Here is a 24,201-nt window from a genome sequence, read left to right on the forward strand (position 1 = left end):
CCTTAGCATCCATAATCACTCCAATAGTGGACACCCTTTAAAAGTTGCCAAACCTGGTGCCACATCAGCTGGCACTCTTTTAGGCACCCTCTATTGGAGATGCTCTTATAGGCAAAATGTTATATACCTACACATGTGGCGTTATTTGAATGGTCTTCGGACCCTATATTTCCGTTCCGAAATGCGTGTGAGCTTGGGGAGCATGTCTTTGGAATACAATACAACATTCTCATTGGTCCAAGTGTCATCCTTAGACAACTCCTGAAAAGATGTTATTTAACCGAATGTCAGTACTTGACCGAAGCTAGATTCATTCATGGGCCTTTATGAGAATAGGCCCAAGTATTGACTTTGGTATAAAGCTAGAATCCTTTGAATGGTATAGGTTTAAGTTCTGTCAATTGTATTTGGTGAGAGAAATAAAAACTTAATGTAGTAATATGAATGACGTGTCACGTTCCGTTATCAAGACCTAAATTTATACTATTTTTTAAACGTTAAACCTATATTAGTGTAAGTAAAGTAAAAATCATTGGCATATTGATATCTTATCCCTCTTTCTTTCTAAAGATAAGACTTATTTTTAGAGTTCTTTATGCAATGTAATTCGTATTTAAAATAGTTTCGGCCCACGAATTTCATTGGTTAAGCACTTAAGCTTATTATGAGTAAAATAGGTTCATCCACATTTGAATAATAAGCGGTACTGTCAAATTTGAAGAAACCCTAATCAGGTCCATATATTTTGAGTTCTACCTTTTCTCTGTTCCCAGTTGTTGAGCAGCGGAGCGGCGTCTTCTCCATCTCTCAACTCTACTTTGTTCTGCTTTATCTGAGGTTACTCTCTCTTCAATTTATCTCTGCCTGCTTGGTTTCTAGGGAAATTATATTCTCAAATATATGTATATAGATATACATTCCTTTCGTGATTATTCCATCGATCGTATTGCCCATAAATTGAAACATCCATTGTATAATAATAGAATACTTGTGCTTGCTTACTTGCTTTGGTATTTTCTGTTTCTCTGTTTGATTTTTGCTGTTAATTTCTCTCTGGCAACAACTTAGAGCCTTCTTCATTCTTTTACTTACTGATAAAATGATTGAAGCTGTGGAGAATGATGAAATTTCAATAAATGGCCTATATATATATACACACAATCAATTTCCCCTGTATACCTGGATTATCGCATAAGCTATGGTTGCTAAATCTAAATAAACAGACTAGATGTGTATCATGTGTTACTACTTTCTAGTTACAGACAGAAGTTGCAATTCGGATTGTGATGTATAAGCTGGATTTTACTAGTTGAGGATTCATTTTTTAGTTTACTTTGTAGTGTAAAGCTTCAATATTCAAGGTCATGTCTTTCAGATTGTGTGGAATAATCGTTTTTAGTTTACTTTAGTTGTAAGTGTTAAGCTTTAGGATCAATTTGCAGTTTTTTTTCCTCCACATTATACTTGTTATGCTATGTTCTGCCTTTTTATTTGATGGCTACACGAGAAACCAGAAAATTGATTATAGTTTCTGTTGTTTTTACCCCCTCACGGAAGCAGCTTTATTATTTAAGATGGGTCGTGTTCGCACCAAGACAGTGAAGAAGTCCTCACGCCAGGTCATTGAGAGGTACTACTCGAAAATGACCTTGGACTTCCATACCAATAAAAAGATTTTAGAAGAGGTTGCCATTATCCCATCAAAGAGGTTGCGCAATAAGATTGCTGGATTCTCCACCCATCTTATGAAACGTATCCAAAAGGGTCCAGTTCGTGGAATTTCATTGAAGTTGCAGGAGGAGGAGCGTGAGCGTCGTATGGATTTCGTACCTGAAGAGTCTGCTATTAAGATTGATGAGATTAAGGTTGATAAGGAGACACTTGACATGCTTGCTGCTCTTGGGATGTCAGATGTTCCAGGGCTTGTTGAAGTTGAACCACAACCTTTGATTGCCCCTCAGGGATTTGGTAGGGGAGCAGCTGGTGGATTTGGGAGGAGGGCTAACTAAAATAAAATATACACAAGTTGAGATATTGTCATTTTGTTAGAAGTTAATTCCTGTGTTTGCTCCAGATAATATGCTACATGGTTTTTAAACTGGAAATTTGTTTGACATTGAAAATGAGATGAAGGATGATGATGCATTAGTTTGTTTTGATGTGCATCTTTGAGACGTTTCTTGCTATAATTCCATTTCCAGACTATCTAATGCACCTGGATTCATTTATTTCCCATTAAATGTTTTTTCTTTCATGTTAAAGGCATTCTTTGTGTTGTCACCACCTAAAGTTGGCTTGCTGATGCGGAATGCATACTAACTAAGCCCAAAAGTTTTTGGATGTGTTGTTCGTTTACAGTTTGTTTGGGAGGAAGGCTTGAGACTGTTAATGAAATAAGGGTTGATATATGTTTGGAAAGGTGGTTTTGTATGGGTAAAGATTAGTAAGGTTTGATAAACGGCTCATTTTGTTCTAAATATTAAAACCCCAAATTAGTGACAAAAACTAGTGACAAAAACACCCTCTTACACATTTTCTCATCAAATTAGTGACAAAAACTTTCTATTTAATCTTGATTAATAAACTCCATATTAGCAGTCTAAAAGAAGATATTTTTTTTTGTTTGAGTTTCTCGTAAATACAAAAAAAAAAAATAAAAAAAAATGACAATTTGTAAAACATATTTCCTACATGTTAGCATGGACCTCAAAAATCGTTAATATTCCCCTCTAAGTACATTATTAATATTAAGGGATAACACCGCAAACTAAAAGGATCAAGTCAAACAAGATACTTGGCTGCCTTAAACCCAATTCGTTCTTCAACATCACGTGCTGATTTTCAAGTGCACCACCACAGATTGCAAATCTCAATTCTCAAAATTAGGAAGAACCAGACCAACAGCTTTTGTCAATCTCAACGTAGATACGGATCCGAAAATGTAAAATGGAATTAGTAAGAACCAAAAATTTCAACAGACTAATGCCATGTCTAAGAAATAAGATATATTGTGTGCAACTGTATTTAAATAAATAGCTTAAAAGGGACGCAATTGAGTAGAGCATGAATTTTTACATGCACCTTAATGAGTAGGTGAATTTTTACATGCACATCAAGTCTAAAGCAGGAAAAAGAAGTAGGAATGAGCATGAAAAAATTGTGTTGTTGTACATAATATATGGTGCCATGAAAGCAATTTAGAAAACAAAAAGTTAGAGCTAAAGGGAGAGCCAAGTAGAAACAAACCTCACACAATGGTAATGTGATATGCTCGTGAAAGATGATTGATGTTAAGAAATAAATGTATACAAGTGGTATCAATTAATTGCTGGTGAAAGATGATTGGTGTTAAGAAATAAATATATACAAGTGGTATCAATTAATTGGTCATGTGTATTATTCCGAGAATACTATATTATAATATTGTTTTTGAACGATGACATTATTTATATATGAAGTGTTCAAACTCTTGCATAAAGAAAACTTCATAATTAATCTAATTATGCCAAATTCCAAAATCTAAAAACTATTTTTTTTTTAATTATAATTATTAGCTCAAATAGTTATTTATCTATGTACATATGGGATCCAAACCAATCTTGATTCTTGAAATGACATCAAGCAATACTTAAATTATAATAATCAGAAACACATGAAGGAAAAAACTTATATATGACATGAAACACAACAAAGGAAGGTAATGCGAATTGAAAAGGGTATTGCTAAATACCGTTCCTAAATTATTTATTATCGTCCCCTCTTGGACATTTTCGCCATTTTCATTTTTTCTATCCAAAAACTCAAAATCCTTTCTCTCCCTCTCTATTCCGAGCAAGAAATTGGAATTTTACGAAAATGGATCCAAGCATTCCGGAAGTGGACAAATTCAAACACGAGGTAATGTTTCGATCCTACAACTAACTAAATTTGTGAAATCTGTTAAAATTTTTAAAAAAATTATATGTATTTTGCCTGAACGAGTGGCGCACGCTGCCCGTCCCACGGGCCGAACGGATGAACTTTTCATTCGGCCCGTGGTACGGGTAGCGTGCGTCATCCATTCCGTCCATGGGACAGGCAGTGTGCACCACCCGTTCTTGCCTAGGGTAAAATGGGAGTCATGCCCGTCCCCTTAAAAACGGGTCAAAACGCACTAAAACGTTAAATTTGTAATTTTTAACGACTTTTTTAAACAATTGTTATGAATTTTTTATACATTCAGAAACCGTTAGAAGATTGGTATACCGACGACATTGATTACAGTCGCCGTTTCATAACAGACACCATTTTCCCTTCATGTTCTGATGCTGTTGAGTGGGCAAAAAATGTTGCTATTCAGAATGGGTTTGAGCTAATAATATCTTCACACAAACATGGGGGAAAGCAGAAACTGTTGAGATGTTCACGGGGTGAACGCTATAGAGGAGTTGTGAAAAATCCTGAAAAGACTTTAAGAAGAAGAAGTAAAACTAAAGCGTGTCGTTGTAAATTTCAGATTAAAGCCTTTCAATATGCAGACATTTCTGGTTGGGGGATACAAGCTAAGACTGGGTTAACGGTATGCATAATCATACATTACGTGTTCATGCAGAGGGAAGTCGGTAGATAAGCAGACTCAGTACCACATCTAAAATAATTGTGCATGATATGAGTTCGACTCAAGCAAAGCCATGTGCCATATTGGCAGTAGTTAAATAAAAGCATCCAACAGACAACCTAACAATTAAATACATCTACAATTACAGGAAAAAGTTGAGGAAGAATGAGTTCGAAGGTAGAGACCTGGCTAGTCAATTCTTCTATATTGCTGTCGAGAACATGTATGTTAATTATACCCTTGCTGATCCTGATTCTGGTGTGATAACGCATGTGTTTATGGCACATCCAGACTCAGTGGATATATTTAGGACCTACTACTGGTATATCTGTATTGATTCAATGTACAAAACTAACAAGTACAAAATGCCATTTGTTGAAATTGTTGGGATGACGCCATGCAATAACAACTTTAAGATAGCGTATGCAATAATTAAAGATGAGACTGAAGGGAGCTATCATTGGGTCCTGCAGAGGCTGAGGATTTTGATGGGGTTTTATCTTAATCCGACTATTATTGTGAATGATAGAGAGTTGGGGTTGTTGAAGCCGATCGAAGAGGTTTTTCCACATTCATCACACTTGTTATGCACCTGACATATAAATAAGGATGTAGAAGATAAAGTCTACAGACTAATGGGAAATGATAAGATACATGTCGGTAAATTCAAGAATGGCAGATGGAGAACGATAATACAATCCCCAACCATTGCTGAATATGAGATAAATCTGAGCAAGATGAGTGATGTGATGTGTAGGTACCAAAATGTTATCTCTTATATTGAGGAGACGTGGTTGGTGCATAAGGAGAAGTTCATTGTTGCTTGGATGAAGGATTTCCTACATTTTGGCAACACAACTTCTTGTAGAGTGGAGATCGAACATGCAAGTCTAAAGCAATGGCTAAATACCGCCACTGGCTCCATCGATACAGTATGACAGAAGGTTCGCAAACAAATAGAATCTCAAGCAACTAATATCAGGTATTAGCATTTGCAATTTGTTCTACTGCAGTTAATTAATTTGCATTTATGAATATATTTTATAACTGATAGTATGTTTTTCTTCTTATCAGGTACATGCTTGAGTAGTCAAGGCTTCATAAATGAGTCATGTACTCCGGATGTTAACTTAACTACATGGTCTTTAATGTCTCCCACCACTATATGCAGTTGCTTAGTGATGAGTTAGAGCGCATGAGAGGTTTGAGTAATGAAGTGAATGTGCGTTGCTGTTGTATATTGAGAACCTCTCATCATATCCCATGTTCATGCAAGCTCAGAAAAGCTTATGATCTTAACTATCGATCAGTATTGAGAGTGTTCATATGTTCTGGAAAACACTTTTAATTAATTCTGGTCACACTGATGAAAATGTGGAGTGTAATGATCAGCTAGAGGATCAGAGATACTTTCACTCCTTAGTCGACCAGGTCGCTAAAGGCAACCCAGCCTTTATGCGGAATATTTCATTACTTATCCATGATCAACTACACCCGGATCAAGCGTAATATACTGAACCAGATGTGAAAATTAACGTTCGAGGACGACCTAAGGGGAGTAAATCCACAAAATGTATGCCGAGTGCCTGGAAGTACAATGACACTCATCGTGGACGTGCTCATTCTTCTAGTTCGTCTCGAGTCATGGAAGTCATGGGAGAAGAAGCTCCTCATCATCGGTCCATAATGTTGCCTCAACAGGTAATGTTTATTTGATAAACCCAACTTGATTTTCTAAATGTTTTGCAATATTTAGTTCATTTACAACAAAAATAAGTCATGCGAGCTTTACAATATCTATTTCACTCACTGCAGATGGAAATACGGTTAACATTTGTGATTTTTTACATTCTGATAAAATAGTCGGAATAATTAAACCCTATCTCGAATCATATTTTGACGTTATAGGTGATGGAAATTATGGGTTTCGTGTCATTGCAACTTATATTTTTGGTAGCGAAGAATGGTGGCATGTAGTTAGGCACAGCAACCGTGAACTGTATGAAAATGTATATATTGCCGGAGTTGATTTATCAATTGGTATGATTAGTTGGGACGGCCAGGTTGTACCCGGGCACATTAGATGCTTGTTTGGGATGACTTGTATCCGATTGCTACATTGTATTATACTGTTGTAATGTTTTTCGGTTACGCGGGTGGGCATACATTGATTTTTTCTGGTATTGTTTTACCATTGTATTCCGCCTCTATTGCTACAAGACCAGAACGGGAGATAGTTATAGCTCATTTAGGGACTAACTACCCACACTATATCCGTTTAAATTTAGCTACTGATTTTCTGGTACCCCTTATATTGTCATACTGGTTCCATTTCCGTGATCAAAGCATTGAAGGGTAGGAGCGCTTCTATGATGTTTGGAGAGCACAGTGGAATAGATTGACAAACATTAGGGGCTATTAGTTGTATTGTTATTGTGTACTTGTTAGACTTTATGTTTCAGTGGGGCTATTAGTTGTATTGTTATTGTGTATTTGGTAGACTTTGTTTATTGGTTAAGCTTTCATTTCAGTAATGTTTCAGGTGATTAATGTTTGAGTTCTGTAATATTCTAGAATGATTCAATTACATTTCAGTAATGTTCAGTAATGTTTCAGGTGATTAATGTTTGAGTTCTGTAATATTTTGGAATAATTCAGTTACGTTTCAGTTATGTTCAGTTATATTACAGGTTGATAATGTTTGAGTTCTGTAATATTTTTGGAATAATTCAGTTACGTTTTAGTAGTGTTCAGTAATGTTACAAATTGATACTGTTTGAGTTCTGCAATATTCTGGAATAATTCTGTTATGTTTCAGTTATGTTATAGGTTGATACTGTTTGAGTTCTGTAATGTTCTGGAATGATTCATTTACATTTCAGTAATGTTGAGTGATGTTACAAATTGATACTACTTGAGTTCTGTAATGTTCTGCAATGATTCAGTTATGTTTCAGTAATGTTACAAGTTGATACTGTTTGAGTTCTGTAATATTCTGGAATGATTCAGTTGTATTTCAGTAATGTTCAGTAATGTTACAGGTTGATACTGTTTGAGTTCTGTAATATTCTGGAATGATTCAGTTACAATTCAGTTATGTTTAGTTATGTTACAGGTTGATACTGTTTGAGTTCTATAATGTTCTGGAATGATTCAGTTATGTTTCAGTAATGTTTAATAAATAATAAATAAATCAGGATCAGAAATCAACAGTGTAAAATATAATTCGTACAAATATAATAAAAAACTAAAATACAATCCCAACTCACTTGGACAAATGCTAAGCACCCAAAATCTGCTCCAACTCCTGTGTGTGCACCGCCTCCTCCTCCTCATCGTGCCTTCTCAGCGCTTCCAACACATCTTGCCCCTAGTTAGATAACCGACTAACCCACTGACAAAAGAAAAAACATAGTTATTTAATAAATATCATTTCATATTTGTAAATTAGTAATGTTTAAAATCATAATCACTTACAATCTCACTGTTTGATCGAGTATAAACTGTCGGTGCGGGTGCACTAATCTCCTGTAGGAGACGAGGATGTGAATGATGGCTATACCAATGCATGTACTGATTATGACAGGCCAATGGAGTCTAAGCCAGAGTGAACCGAGATAATGTAAACACAGCCACCTCGGGAAACGAGTCCCAATAATCCTGCGCCATCACTGCTGGCACGTCTACCCGATACCTCAAACTAGACCAGGGACGTACGGCCTTGGAAGGCCTCAATATCGATCTAGGGATGGTCTGCATATAACCCAGCTGGCGAAGGCATCTCCCCGATATGTAAGGCTCAATCACATCCCGGTATCATATCCATTCGATGTATGTCATCCTCGGGGTACCCGTAATGGCATCAGGACCATACGACATCCATATCACCTGTACATGTATACAACTAAATTAACATACAAGTAAATCAAAATATTCTAATTGCATTGTTTTTATAATTAAATGGAAATTGTACCTCATCCGTTGTCAATCTGGGCTCGATATGACCTCAGCCGATCACTAGTCTTCTCTAACGCGATAGATGGCCACATGGAAGCTCTAGACACATTGGGGGCCACTGTCACTCCCTCCCGATGAATCCTGAAGCACGAGAAGTACTCATAAATCCATGCGTGAAGAAGTGTCAAACAACCCTGATTTGACCGCAGTCTCCTGTACTAGCAATACCTAAATGACGGTATCGATATGCTAGTGCAGCCGAGCCCCATGAGAATCTAAACTCTCCAGCTGTCGAGTTTTGCACCTCCAACAGGCAGGAAGGTCGGATGCAGTCACTGTTGAAACACTTTTCCACATGATTTTGATTTGACAAAATTATTTAAGTTAATCCATGATTAAGACAATTAAATTTAAGTTCTTTGATTTAATTGTATTAATGTGTTTGTTCAATGTTGAGTATAATTATAAGTGAACAGAAATAAAAAAGTACGACAGAATGAAGTCAACATGAGGCACAGAAGCTGAGTAGAAAACGACTCAGCATAATAGAAGAAAAGTCTTCTTCAGAACAAATGCTTGAAGACGAAACTGACCGAAGAAGCTGAGTAGAACATGACTCAGCCTCGCTAGAGACATAGATCGAAGGCAAGGTCTATTAGAGTCAAGCTGAGTGTTCATCAGGACAGCGCCAATGATCCGTTTACTAAAAGACAAGATCCGACAGAGATCTGCGCCAATTCAAAAGCCTTGGAATTACACAAGGAGACAGTTTCGAGATGCATGGGTCAACTGGCCGTTGGATAAAAGACGAAATTGGCGCTAGAAGACGAACCTGGCGGAAGAAGACAAGCCTGACGCCTGCTAAATTCAGACGATAGGATTGGCCTGCAAAACTGTATGCTGACCAGTGAATGACGCAAGAAGACCGTTTGAATTCAACGGATACATCCGGATTCAAATGATTGCTGCCTCAGAATTCACTTTAAAAGGACATGTTCTTCACTTGGATCCTTTGCCGAAGTACAAAATAAAAAAAGCATACATACAAGCACATACAAACAAGAAAAGCAAATACTTACACCCAAATCCCATTTCTGTGTAAAAGTCTAGATTGAATTTGTATTCATCTAAAGTGTTCTTCATCTAGAAAGAACAAATTTGTATCAATTGTAAAAGATTGAGAAAGTGGTGCTGAGTACTCGGTTTTAGTACTCAGCGGTAGAGAAAATCTGAGTGTTTGGTTATAGCACTTAGTAGGGTTGAAGAGACGAATAGAGGAAGGTACTCTTGCATACTCAACTGCTTTGTAAACGGTTTGTGCGCTACCTTTAAAGAGCTCAGTATTGGATTGAAAAAGCCCAGAAGGATTCTGGGGACTGGACGTAGGCGGTGAGGCCGAACCAGGATAAGTCTGCTGAGTAATTTCTAACTCTTCCTCTCAATATATATATGTATGTGTTGCTTGCTTAAATTACTCAGGATATAAATTGTATAAGCTGACACTGAGTAATCAGAGTGCTGAGTTGGAAGCTGACCTAAGTGTTAATTCCCAACTTACAAGTAAAACGGTTCTAGTCAGCCTCTGACTAAAGCTGTCTTACATATGTCTCGGCCGTGTTGACCAGAACTGAGTTGAGTAATTTAAAGAATTGATTAAGTCAGCATAATTAAGCGAAAAATTTACATTAGTTCCAAACCCCCCCTTGGAACTAATTACACGGGACCAATAAGTGGTATCAGAGCACAGTAGCTCACTACTCAAAGATAAAACTATCTTGAGCTGATCCCTAAATGGCTGAGAACAGCACTCGTTTCTTTCATAGAAATCAAACAACCCAGATACTCCCTGAGGGATTATCTATTAGTCGGCCTCCATTGTTTTTCGGATCCAATTATACATTTTGGAAGAACAGGATGAAAAATTTCATTCAAGCCACAATCATGAGTGCATGGCTTGCAATTGTCCAAAGCCCGTTTGTGCCTTACAAAATGGTAAACAATGAGAAAGTTGTTAAGAGTGAAACTGAGTGGTCAGAAGATGACCTTAGAAAATTACAAAATAATGCTTCGACTATCAATATGTTTCACTGTGCGTTAGATGCTACAGAGTACAACAAAATTTCAGGTTGCAAGTCAGCACGGGAAATATAGAAGAAGCTGGAAGTGACCTATGAAGGTACCAGCAAGGTCAAGGAATCAAAGGTGAACCAACACATGCAATTATACGAGCTGTTCGAGATGAATGACAATGAAGACATCTCTGAAATGAACGCAAGATTCACCAACATTATAAATAAGCTGAAGAGACTCGGCAAGAACTTCACAGAAGAAGAGCAAGGGAAGAAAATCTTGAGAAGTCTACCCAAAAGCTGGAAAGCTAAGAAGACAGCTGTGGAAGAGGCTCAGGACTTGACCACATACAAATATGACGAGCTGATCGGATCTCTACTGACCCATGAGATCTCAATGAAGAACTTTGAAGCTAAAGAAAAGTCAGAGGACAAGAAGCAAAAATCACTTGTCATGAAAGCTGACTCAACAGAAGCTGACTCATCAGATGATGAGGAGATGACCATGTTCACAAGAAAGATGAAGAAGCCGTTCAGAAAGAATGACAAAAATAGCAAAAGGCCATTCAGAAGAAGCGATAAGTACAAAGCTGAGTCCAACGACATCAGATACAAAAAGGACAGCTCGAAGCCTGTCACATGCTTTGAATGCCATCAGACTGGGCACATTAAATCAAGCTGTCCAACTCTGAAGAAAGAAAAGAAAAGTAGCAGAAAAGCAATGGTGGCAACATGGAGTGACAGTGATGAGTCAACCTCATCGGAAGCTGATTCCACGGAGTCTGCAAACATATGTTTTATGGCGGACGAATCTGCTGACCAAGGCCGATCTGAGCAAACTGACCTCTCAGATGACTCTAACCAAGAGGAATACTCCAATGAGGTAACATCTCTTCTTTTGCTCAGAAATGAAATGGTTAATTCCCTGAGTGATCTCTATACACTGACCAAAAAGTGTAATAAAAAAATTAGAGCACTCAGCAAGCGATGTGATGAGATCGAGGAAGTCAAACTGAGTGACATCCGACATCTCCTTCAGGACAACACTAGGCAAGATGAAAATTTCAAAATAATGCATAGATTTGTCTCTAAAGTCCAATCAGACTCTAAGAAGCTGAGAAAGGACATCACAACTATACAGAACCAGCTGAGTACATCGGCTAAGAAAAGGTTCTATCCCAATGCTGAGTATCAAGGTACTGGTCAGCATCGACAGTACACTCAGCAGAACAGTCAGTGTGACTGTTGTGGAAAGAGAGGACACACTATAAAAGTGTGTTGGTATGCTCAGCACCATCGTGCTGACCAAAAGAGGAAATACCCTCAAAGGGTAATGTTTTGTGACTTTTGTGGAAAAGATGGCCACACCATAAGTGTATGCCGTCACAAAATTAAATATGATGCTTCACCTGTTCATGCTAACAAACGAGGACCCAAAAAGAATTGGGTACCTAAAGGTGAATAGTTTAAAATGCAGGTGAGCCTGAGGTGCGTGGAGAAGTCAAAGCTTTGGTATATTGACAACGCATGCTCGAGGCATATGACTGGTGATGAAACTCAATTCATCACACTTGAGTGTAAACGAGGTGGAAGCGTAAGCTTCAGAGACAACGAAAAGGGTAAGATAGTAGGTTCAGGTACTATTGAGTCAGTCTCCTTAGTCAGGGGTCTCAAATATAACCTATTGAGCGTGGCTCAGCTGTGTGACAGTGGTAGAAAGGTTGTATTTGATGCCACTGAGTGTCGGATACTCGAGGGAAAAACAAACGATTTGATTTTAACTGCCCCTCGTGTTGACAACGTTTACATGTTGAGTTTAGAAAAGAATTTTTCGAAAAACATATGCTTAGTGTCAAAGGAGGATAACTCCTGTCTATGGCATAGGAGACCTGGTCATGTAAGCATGGACCTCCTTGCCAAATTAGCAAGAAAGCAATTAGTTGAGGGTTTGCCCAAACTTAGATTTGAGAAAGATCAATTATGTAATGCCTGTCAGCAAGGTAAACAAACCAAAAAGTCTTTTCAAAGTAAAAATATTGTCTCAACCAAGCGTCCATTGGAATTACTACACTTGGATCTTTTCGGACCTGTCCAACCACTCAGCTTGGGCGGTAAGAGATTCTCATTGGTCATTGTGGATGATTTCTCTCGGTACACTTGGGTCATCTTGCTGAGTAGCAAGTATGAAGCTTTTGAGACGTTCTCAACACTGATCAGAAAATTTGAAAATGACAAAGATTTAAAATTAGCTCACATCCGTAGTGATAATGGCGGAGAATTCAAAAACCAACAGTTTGATGAATTCTATGAAGTCAGCGGCATTGACCATAATTTTTCTTCTCCTAGAACTCCTCAAAAAAATGGGGTAGTTGAGAGGAAGAACAGAACATTAGTTGAAATATCTAGGACAATGCTGAGTGAGAATAGGCTTCCAAATTATTTCTAGGGTGAAGCTGTCAACACAGCATGCTATATACTCAATAGGGCTTTAGTTAGACCTATTCTTAAGAAAACCCTCTATGAACTTTGGAAAGGACGAAAGCCCATCATTGGATACTTTTGTGCTTTTGGTTGTAAATGCTTTATACTTAATACGACAGACAACCTTGCCAAATTTGATGCTAAAGTTGATGAACCGATCTTTCTAGGGTACTCAACTAACAGTAAAGCATATAGGGTGTTCAATAAACGAACTCAAGTCGTAGAAGAGTCTGTCCATATCGAGTTCGATGAAACTGACCCTGCAGGAAAGTCAAGTCAGTCTGCCGAAGATGACCCAGGCTCAGCTTCCGCTGACCAAAATGGAGCCGCTGAGTCATTACCACACAGGCTGACCAAAGCTAAAAACGAACCTAAAATTACCTTTGCTGACCAATCTAAAACTGCAGAGATTGTTGAAACACCTGCTGCTGACAACTCAACATTACCCAAAGAAATCAAAATTCCAAGAGGACACTCGGAGAAGTCCATTCTTGATGCTGCTGAGAACAACCTGATGACAAGAAATCAACTCAGGAGATATCTTAGAAATGTTGCGTTCGTCTCAGTCCATGAACCAAAGAATTTCACCGATGCTGAGCACGATGAATTCCGGATCAATGCTACGCAAGAAGAGCTTGATCAATTCAAGAGAAATGATGTATGGGATTTAGTACCAAAACCTAGGAATCAAAAGACCATAGGAACTAAGTGGGTCTTTAGAAATAAACTAGATGAGCAAGGTAATGTAGTCAGGAACAAAGCCCGACTTGTAGCTCAAGGCTATAGTCAGCAAGAAGGCATTGACTATGGTGAGACCTTTGCTCCCGTTGATAGGTTAGAGGCTATACGAATATTATGTGCATATATGCTAGTTTCATCAACTTCAAACTATATCAAATGGATGTCAAGAATGCATTTCCTAATGGATTTATAAACGAAGAGGTATATGTTAGTCAGCCTCCAGGGTTTGAAGATCCAAAATTTCCAAACCACGTTTATAAACTCAAGAAGGCCCTGTACGGCCTAAAACAAGCACCACATGCTTGGTACGAGAGGTTGACCAGTTTTCTGCTGACCAGGAACTATGTCAGAGGCAAAGCTGACACAACCTTATTCATTAAGAAAAAGGGTAAGGATACCCTGCTGGCACAAATTTACGTAGATGATATTATCTTTGGTGCTACTAATGAATCAATGTGCAAAGAATTTAGTAAACAGATGCAAACTGAGTTCGAGATGTCAATGATGGGCAAACTCAACTTCTTCCTTGGACTTCAAATCAAGCAAGGGAAAAACAACATCTTCATTAGTCAGTCTAAGTATGCCAAAGAAATATTGAAGAAATTCGATATGGAAGAATGTAAGCCCATATCTACCTCAATGGGTACTGACACTGTCCTTTGCGCTGACGAGAAAGGTAAGTAAGTAGATAGTAAGTTATATCGAGGTATGATTGGCTCTCTACTTTATCTTACTGCTAGTAGGCCTGACATTCAGTACTCAGTATGTTATTGCACAAGATACCAAGCTGACCCTAGAGAATCTCACTATATTGCTGTAAAAAGAATTTTTAGATATTTGTAGAGCTCAGTTAATGCAGGTTTATGGTATCCAAATACAAATGACTTCACACTCATTGGATACACTGACGCTGAATATGGACGAGATAAGCTAGAGCGTAAGAGTACTTCAGGAGGATGTCACTTCCTTGGAAGCTGTCTAGTATCTTGGTTCAGCAAGAAGCAATCGTCAGTGGCCTTGTCAACAACTGAAGCTGAGTACATTGCTGCTGGAAGCTGTGTGGCCCAGGTCTTATGGATTAAGCAACAGCTGGAGGATTATGGAGTAAAAACTGAAACAATCGAAGTCAAATGCGACAACAAGAGTGCCATTGACCTATCCAAAAATCCAATCCAACACAGCAGGATGAAGCATGTCAGCATTCGACATCACTTCATTAGAGACCATGTACTCAAAGGTGAGATCAAGCTGACCTATGTACCGACCGATGAACAACTTGTGGATATCTTTACGAAGCCTCTGGCTCATGAGCAATTTAACATACTAAGGGAAGCTATCGGTATGTCTAATCCTCATCAATAAAATTCTATGTTTAATTGAATAGTGAGTGATTATCATGCTGAGTGATTTGTGCTTAATTGGTAACTATTGCATGCTGAGCTAATATGAAATACATAGAATCACCTTATGCTGAGTAGACATATATACTGAGTGGTTATCATAAGCTGAGTTACTAAGCATGCAAATACAAATTCTACGTAAAACTGAGCACTCAGAATGTAAAAAACGCTTAGTATTCTAGATACTGAGTAAAACCAGTTGCACAATAAATGCTAGCACGTGCATTAAATAGCCACCTAGGATGACATAAGCGCAATAATTAGAAAACACATGCGCCGAATGTGTCATAAATGCCAGGGATAACTGTCGATTGATCATCTCGATGTCAAACCGCCATTTCGACCTATCAGATCAACTCGATACCTCTATAAATAGTGGACGAATTCCCACTAATCCCTCTTTACATCTGAAATCTTTGGCATTCAATCTCTCTCTTTCTCTCAAATCCCAAATCCTCTCAAAATCTCTCAAAGAATCATGTCTGACGATTCTCAGAACATCTCCAGTGTCGATTACGACGACAATCGCTCCGATGAAAATCCTCCTTCCCCTGCTCAGCAGGACTATGAAGAGACTTCAACTGAGTCTCAAGGATATGGTCAGCATGACCAATCTAAGGCTACCACTCCTAGAAAAAACCCTAAAGCTGACCAAGCAACACCTTCGAAAAAGAAGAAGGAAAAGAAGAACAAGCCACCTAAGGAGAAGATATTCATTCCTGTATACAACAACATAAAGAATTGTGAGGTACTTCATTGCCGTTGGTTCTCCCCAAACTTTGTGACAGCTGAGAAACCTTTTTGTGAGTGGATCTCCAAAAACGGCTGGACCGAACTCTTCTCTCTCCCCGGTAATACCTTTCCACAGTTGGTAAGAAAATTTTATGCAAATCTCAGAGTTAACGAGGAAAATGCTGACCACTTAATCACCAAAGTTAAGGGGAAGGATATCACAATCACTCCGACCTATCTCGCAACTCTACTAAAACTGACTGCCAAAGGTTCAGAACTCAAGACCACGAACGACTACTCTAAGATTGACTATCCTGTTGAGTTCTGCAAACCAAAAGACCACAAAGGGGAAATAGCCAGCACTTGCATGGGTCAGCCTCAAAAAATGGCTCATTACATCCTGACCAACTTCATATTCCCCAAGGTCAACTCCTCCCCATCGGCTTCCAATTTCGAGCAGTGCTTCATCTGGCACATGCTGAACTATATCCCACTCAACATGCCCGTCTTTCTTATCGGCGCATTCCAACGGAGTACTGGGAAACTCAGGATAGGCTCCCTCATTACAAAAATTCTTCAAGACCACCAGGTGAGCACGGTCGAAGAAATTGAAATTTGGGGGACAGAAATCACAGCGGCAGTGCTGTTTGGGCTTGCTTACGACCAACCCATCAAACCCAATAAAGGAAAGGGGGATGTGGTTGAAGAAGAACCTGCTGAGGAAGGGGATAATATGGTCGAAGTAGCACAAGATGTGCCAACCAAGAAAGGAAAGAAGGTAATGGTTGAACCCCCTGACCGAACTAGACAGGATAAGAAGCGGAAAGCTGACCAATCCGCAAAGGATGTCAACACAACTCCGAGGAAGCTGAGAATAATATCTAGTGGAAAGAAAGCTGTTGTTGAGCAAACTCAAGGGGAACCTAAGTCATCAGAGAAATAGAAAAGGCAAGCTGAGCCTGAGGAAGAAAGTAAGGAAACCCTTGAAATGCCATTGAAAAGGAAGAAACCATCCGGGTTGACGCCAATTGAAGCTAACCCCCTTGACTTCGTGGTCACTCCGGAATCACACTTTGTGCGGAGTCAAGAAATTGACCTTGAGAAGACTCCTACTGACCAGGAGGAAGAACTGGGTGATATTGGAGGTCAGCCTCAAGCTGACAAGATAGGATCGGCTAAGCCAAGTGTGAATGTTGCTGCTGAGCAAAGTGAACGAGTTGATACTAACCAAATTAAGCATCATGCGAAGTCACCAGTGAAGGATAAGGTGGTGGAAGGCCTTGATGCCGACCTTAGTATTAACTCCGATTCTGAGTCCCTTGACTCCATTGCTGTTGATCCCTCTCCTGAAACAAATAAGGAAAGCACAGGGAAACGGCTTAAGCGTAAGGCTCTGAAACTAAAATTCATTGATCTATTGGATGAGTCCCCACTAAGGGATCCAATCACTGACCTCACCAAGCTTCAGCTTCAATTCTTCTCAACTGTCACTGAGCCCACTCCGAACCAACTAAAGGAAAAACAAGCCTCTGTTTCTCAAGCTGAGAAACAAGCCGACCCCAAAGCTCATCAGGGTCCTATTTCTGCCGAGCAAGTGCTCGAAGTCCCTGCTGTTCAAGACAACAAGTTAGCAAAGGAAAATCCTGCTCAAGTCAGCTCTGAATTGCCTCAACCTCCATAATATACTCCACCTCAGACTGACGCTGAGCAGGTCAATAATTCTGCAGATCCACCTCTTCCTAATCCTTCAACGCAGAATGATAACCAGTCAGCTCCTGCTGCTGACCTGAATAAAAGTCCAGCTACTGACCACACTGGCACCTCTATTTCTGGACAGCACCAAACACCTCCTCCATCCGGTGCTACTCATATTCCGGCCTCTAAACCACAAACTGATGAATCCTATGCTTACTTAAATGCCTCTGAGTCTGGAAGGAAGATTATCGACTCAGCTCAAGCACTACTTCAGGACATTCATCAAACTCAGGCTGATGCTGCTGGGTCTGATCATGTTTAGCCAACACAAATCTCATCTGTCACTCAGCTTCTCACCGAAATCAAAGGTCTTAAAGACTTAATGAGTGTCATGACCTCCTTTACATCTCAACATCCCAAGCAAGAATCTATAGTGAAGCTGGCTGAACTCCAGCTGATGATGGTAAATCATATGAATGCCATCCAAGGTCAACTCAACGCATTATCAGCTGCGAACTCAACATATGCAACCTCTGCTGAGGTTACTCAACATTTCTCCCAGCTGACCTCTGAGCTGACCGGAGCTCGTGAACTTATCTCCTCCTCCTCCCAGTGTTCCATCGAACAGATTGGTGAAGCCATTCGCCTACTCAACCTGAATAAACAGGAAATGGACACTCACCTAGTAAAGAAAATGAGATTCTGCAATGCACTCAATCTACCCTTAAGCAAGTTCGGCACACCAACGTTCAACATCAACAATATAACACTGCTCTGCTCAGGATGTACCATCAATCATATGCCAGAATGACAGAATCCATAACTTGGATCGGGAAATCTCAAGAGTATCTGTTAAGTATGCTCAGCGCCAACATTAAGATCCCCGCTTCAACTATGTCCGATGGCATGGAAGTCTTCAACGGTCTTCGGGAAAGTACGAGTCAGCTCCAAATGTACTCATCAAAACTATCTCCTGCTGTTCAACAGGGAACTTTCTATCCTCCTCTTCCCAATCCCGACGCTGGCAAAACGGGGGAGAAAGAACGAGCTGTTGGAACTCAGCAGAAACAAAGGGAGATAACTCAACCTGCCGTCGGAACTCAGCAGAAGCATGGTTCAACTTCTACTGACCCAAAAAATCCAAGTCACCAACAAAGAACTGCCAAGGGCAAAGTCAAATCCCACCAAGTTCAAATCAACATAAAGAGATAGATTAGAAATAGTCTTAGACTTGTAACTTTATGTTTGGCATGTTCTATTTTGTTATGCTGACTAGCTATTATGAGCATCTTTTTATCCAAGCTGACTTATCTATATGCGATGCTTACCTGTTATGCTTAAATGCTGACCTGTCATACTTAGCTATCCATTGAACAACAAAATAAAGCTTGTGAACGTAAGAAATATACAAGTAAAAGCACACATAACATTAATACCTATATGATAACTCTGACACCTATGTGCAACACTGAGTAACAACTATATGATCCAAGTATTGACCATCTTCTGAAAGCTGACCTAGGCTCACTTGAATTAGATCTTGGAAGGTCTTTAATTGAACTAAGTCAGTAAATGCATGTTTTAATTTCACTCGATTAAATCTTAGAAGGTTTAGAGTTAAATTGATTCAATAGATGCAACTCTTACGGGGGAGTAACTTCAGAAGAATAAAAAGTAAAACAATCATGGGGAATCTCGATGCTGAGTTCCATAATTAAATACTTTTGCCAACATCAAAATGGGGGAGTTTGTTGAAACACCTTTCCACATGATTTTGATTTGACAAAATTATTTAAGTTAATCCATGATTAAGACAATTAAATTTAAGTGCTTTGATTTAATTGTATTAATGTGTTTATTCAATGTTGAGTATAATTATAAGTGAACAGAAATAAAAAAGTACGACAGAATGAAGTCAGCATGAGGCACATAAGCTGAGTAGAAAACGACTCAGCATAATAGAAGAAAAGTTTTCTTCAGAACAAACGCTTGAAGACGAAGCTGAACGAAGAAGCTGAGTAGAACATGACTCAGCCTCGCTAGAGACAAAGATCGAAGGCAACGTCTATTAGAGTCAAGCTGAGTGTTCATCAGGACAGCGCCAATGATCCGTTTACTAAAGGACAAGATCCGACAGAGATCTACGCCAATTCAAAAGCCTTGGAATTATGCAAGGAGACAGTTTCGAGACGCATGGGTCAACTGGCCATTGGCTAAAAGACGAAACTGGCGCTAGAAGATGAACCTGGCGGAAGAAGACAAGCCTGACGCCTGTTAAATTCAGACGACAGGATTGGCCTGCAAAACTATATGCTGGCCAGTGAATGACGCAAGAAGATCGTTTGAATTCAACGGATACATCCGGATTCAAATGATTGATGCCTCAGAATTCACTATAAAAGGACAAGTTCTTCACTTGGATCCTTTGCCGAAGTACAAAAGAAAAAAAAGCATACATACAAGCACATACAAACAAGAAAAGCAAATACTTAAACCCAAATCCCATTTCTGTGTAAAAGTCTAGATTGAATTTGTATTCATCTAAAGTGTTCTTCATCTAGAAAGAACAAATTTGTATCAATTGTAAAAGATTGAGAAAGTGGTGCTGAGTACTCGGTTTTAGTACTCAGCGGTAGAGAAAATCTGAGTGTTTGGTTATAGCACTTAGTAGGGTTGAATAGACGAATAGAGGAAGGTACTCTTGCATACTCAACCTCTTTGTAAACGGTTTGTGCTCTACCTTTAAAGAGCTCAGTATTGGATTGAAAAAGCCCGGAAGGATTCTGGGGACTGGACGTAGGCGGTGAGGCCGAACCAGGATAAGTCTGCTGAGTAATTTCTTACTCTTCCTCTCAATATATATATATGTATGTGTTGCTTGCTTAAATTACTCAGGATATAAATTGTATAAGCTGACACCGAGTAATCAGAGTGCTGAGTTGGAAGCTGACCTAAGTGTTAATTCCCAACTCACAAGTAAAACGGTTCTAGTCAGCCTCTGACTAAAGCTGTCTTACATCTCTCTCCGCCGTGTTGACCAGAACTGAGTTGAGTAATTTAAAGAATTGATTAAGTCAGCATAATTAAGCGAAAAAGTTATATTAGTTCCTAACCCCCCTGTAACTAATTACACGGGACCAACAAGTGGTATCAGAGCATAATAGCTCACTACCCAAAGATAAAACTATCTTGAGCTGATCCCTAAATGGCTGAGAACAGCACTCGTTTCCTTCCTGGAAATCAAACAACCCAGATACTCCCTGAGGGATTATCTATTAGTCGGCCTCCTTGTTCTTCGGATCCAATTATACATTTTGGAAGAACAGGATGAAAAATTTCATTCAAGCCACAAGCATGAGTGCATGGCTTGCAATAGTCCAAAGCCCGTTTGTGCCTTACAAAATGGTAAACAACGAGAAAGTTGTTAAGAGTGAAACTGAGTGGTCAGAAGATGACCTTAGAAAATTACAAAATAATGCTTCGGCTATCAATATGCTTCACTGTGTGTTAGATGCTGCAGAGTACAATAAAATTTCAGGTTGCGAGTCAGCACATGAAATATGGAAGAAGCTGGAAGTGACCTATGAAGGTACCAGCAAGGTCAAGGAATCAAAGGTGAACCAACACAAGCGATTATACGAGCTGTTCGAGATGAATGACAATGAAGACATCTCTGAAATGAACGCAAGATTCACCAACATTATAAATGAGCTGAAGAGACTCGGCAAGAACTTCACAGAAGCACCACTATGCCATAACACCAGCCTCCGGTAATAAACTGATTTGGTATGGCACCTAAGGATGCCCCTATCCTACACGCTCCAGATAGTAGATGCAATATGTCCCAAGAAGCTTGGGATCATAGTACCATCAACTGGACCCCCGAGGACCAGGGCCTTCACGACCCAGTCGTACTCTATAGCACTCCCAGAGTGTTTGTTGCTACCTGAAATTACAGTACACGAATTACATTTGAATCAGAAGTAAATCACATAACAATGACTAAATTTAGCTAATACAAGAATAAATATATAATGTAATTTTAAATTTCTTACTAGAAGATGACCCTACAACAGAAAAACACCCGTCTCGACCCCTCGTCACTATGCCAGGGGGTACTAGGACAATATCAACACTCAGAGGAGGCATAGAGTCATCTACATCCATCTCTACATCATCAGCCTCCTCCTAACGTCCAACACGCACTATGTGTGCATCGTGTGCCCTCTGGGTGTCCCCCCATCAATCTCTGCTCGGTCCGATTCCTCCGAGTGGAGGCAGTAATAACACGACTGGATGTATGCCGGTGTCCAGAACCACCATCAGTAATGTCAGCCTGTAAATTAACAAAGAAAGCAATTAACTACATATCCAATCTCTAATATGTTATCTATCTGAAATTTACTTTTTGCATTAATAATGAAAAATTACCAACATATTATTTCCAAGCTTCAATTCAACATTTTTGATTTTTTTTACTATTTCGGATCTGCCAACGGGCGTCCTGACAAAAATTTTTAAAAAAAATTAAAAATACCCGAAATTGGCCTAGGCGGGTGACTCACACCACCTGTCCCAGGTCCAAACGGGTGCGGCGCACTAGTTGGCCCTAGGGCCAAACGGATGCGCCACCGTTCTCTACCTAGGGAGAATGGGCACCACTCTCGTTTTTCCTAAGGTGGAAACAGGTGCGCCTTCCCGTTTCTGCTAAGGAAGACACGGGTGCGCGGCACCGTTCCCCGCTAAGGCCGAATGGTGCGGCAATCCCATTTCTGCCTTATGGAAAACGGGTAGTTCATCTGTTTTTCCTAGGTGCCGAATGAGTGGCGCACCTATTCAGGCAAAAATCAATGAGTTCCGTCTCCGATTCGGAGACGGAACTTGTGTTTTCGAACAAATTTAAAAAAAACTTATCGGAATACCCATGAAGCCTTTTCCCATCCCGTGTTTTGGTACCATTATGTTTTAAGTCGGGTTTTTGAAAAACCAAAAAACGTTGAAAGGATTTGAGAGGTTTGGGAATTTTGTATGGAAATTATGAGAAGTGCATAAATGTCCAAAGGGGGTGGTGATTAGTGATTAGTGATTAGAAGTTATATCAGAAACAAGAAAATTAGGAAGAAGAGGTTTACTGAGTCTTGTATAATGAATCCTATAATATTTTTTATAAATACAGTAGGAGTGCTTTTTGGAGATGTTTGGAATATTTTTGTATAATGAAAGGTGTAGATATAAAGTTAAAATCCTAAAATTAAAATATATCGTTGGTTCGGTTTTATCCGGTTTTAAACCGAACCAAACCGAACCGAACCGAAAACCGAATTACTTGAAAAACAAGAACCAAACCAAACCAAATTACATTTTGGTTCGGTTTGGTTCGGTTTTTTCGGTTTTCGGTTTTTGGTTCGGTTCTGCTCACCCCTAATGAAAACTCAATTCATCACGCAAATTTTAAATATTTTCAGATGAATTTAACATAAAAAGAAGAAGTTTGACGATTAATCTATTAATATTTGGCAATCCAAATGCAGTTAAAGGTATAGAGAGTAAATCAATCAGTGTGTAGAGCAGTTGTAATACCCAAGAAAAGAAAAGTTTGAAATGAAGAAACAAAACCCCCCACCATATAACACAAAGGGTGAGGCATTTATAATAGTTGAAGTAATTCTGAAATATTCCCACTGTCTTTATCTCCCATGCGGTGATGTTTAGAGTTATTCTCAAGAGCTAAACCGTCTTTAACATTAGAGCTTTTGAGCATGGGATTGAGTCTAGTTGCATTAATTCTGGAAAGGTCTTAGGCTATCGCATGGTCCCTTTTGGGATAAGGCATCGCTCTGGCAGTTTGCTGCCATTGCATATAGTACGACATCAACTTTGAGATTGCAATTTGGATCGCCACTTTCTAGAACCTTTCCACCCAATCCTAAAGGGATTCTCCTAGTTCCTGAACTAGATAGTCGAGTTCTTGAATGAGTTTTCTTTAAAGAATCGAAATAATGAAGTGTTTGATAATTCGTTGGCCATCTGATCATAGGATATAATGGATATGGGGAGCAGTTGCTCGTACTAGTAAGCTGCCACTTCCCTTAGGGTAGTCGGAAAAAGTTGACACATGACATCACCGGTGGCATTTGTGGTCTCTATGGCCCTTTGGTAATTCTTAACATGAGTCGCAGGATTTCCATACATGTCATATGTCTCTAAAGAGGGGTATTTTATCCCTTGAGGCAATACATCCTTTTAAAGGCATATACAGAGGGGAGACAACATCAAAGAGTATGTACCCGAACCTGACAATGTGTTCCGTAATTCCCTGCAGATGAGATCCTTAATTGATTCTTTTTCTTTAGGCTCCTAGCTATTTACACTATCGGAGGATGCTCTTCGAGATTTTGCCCGTCGATTTTTTTGAGATCCGACAAAAGTTGTTTTCCACCCATGAGGATGCTGGAGCCGGACCTTTTGGATTCCTTTTTTCTATGTTGTGGAGATTCAGATTCGCTTGAGGACCTGCCGGTGCGTTTTG

General features: G+C 39.3%; 1 protein-coding gene across 1 annotated transcript; it reads left to right on the forward strand.

Moving 5' to 3' along the window:
• The first annotated feature begins 680 nt into the window (after nucleotides 1-680).
• LOC136227931 (small ribosomal subunit protein eS17x-like) lies at nucleotides 681-2,174 on the forward strand. The gene is made up of 2 exons (XM_066016731.1): nucleotides 681-837; nucleotides 1,561-2,174. The coding sequence occupies exon 2, from the start codon at nucleotides 1,575-1,577 to the stop codon at nucleotides 2,007-2,009; it is 435 nt and encodes a 144-aa protein (XP_065872803.1). The 5' UTR covers nucleotides 681-837; nucleotides 1,561-1,574; the 3' UTR covers nucleotides 2,010-2,174.
• The last annotated feature ends 22,027 nt before the right edge of the window (nucleotides 2,175-24,201 follow it).

This window comes from Euphorbia lathyris, chromosome 4 (genome assembly GCF_963576675.1).
Source record: "Euphorbia lathyris chromosome 4, ddEupLath1.1, whole genome shotgun sequence".
NCBI lineage: Eukaryota > Viridiplantae > Streptophyta > Magnoliopsida > Malpighiales > Euphorbiaceae > Euphorbia > Euphorbia lathyris.

What these genes read in the sequence shown, in the direction of transcription:
- LOC136227931 (XM_066016731.1), top strand. Translation starts at nt 1,575, where the DNA reads ATGGGTCGTGTTCGCACCAAGACAGTGAAGAAGTCCTCACGCCAGGTC.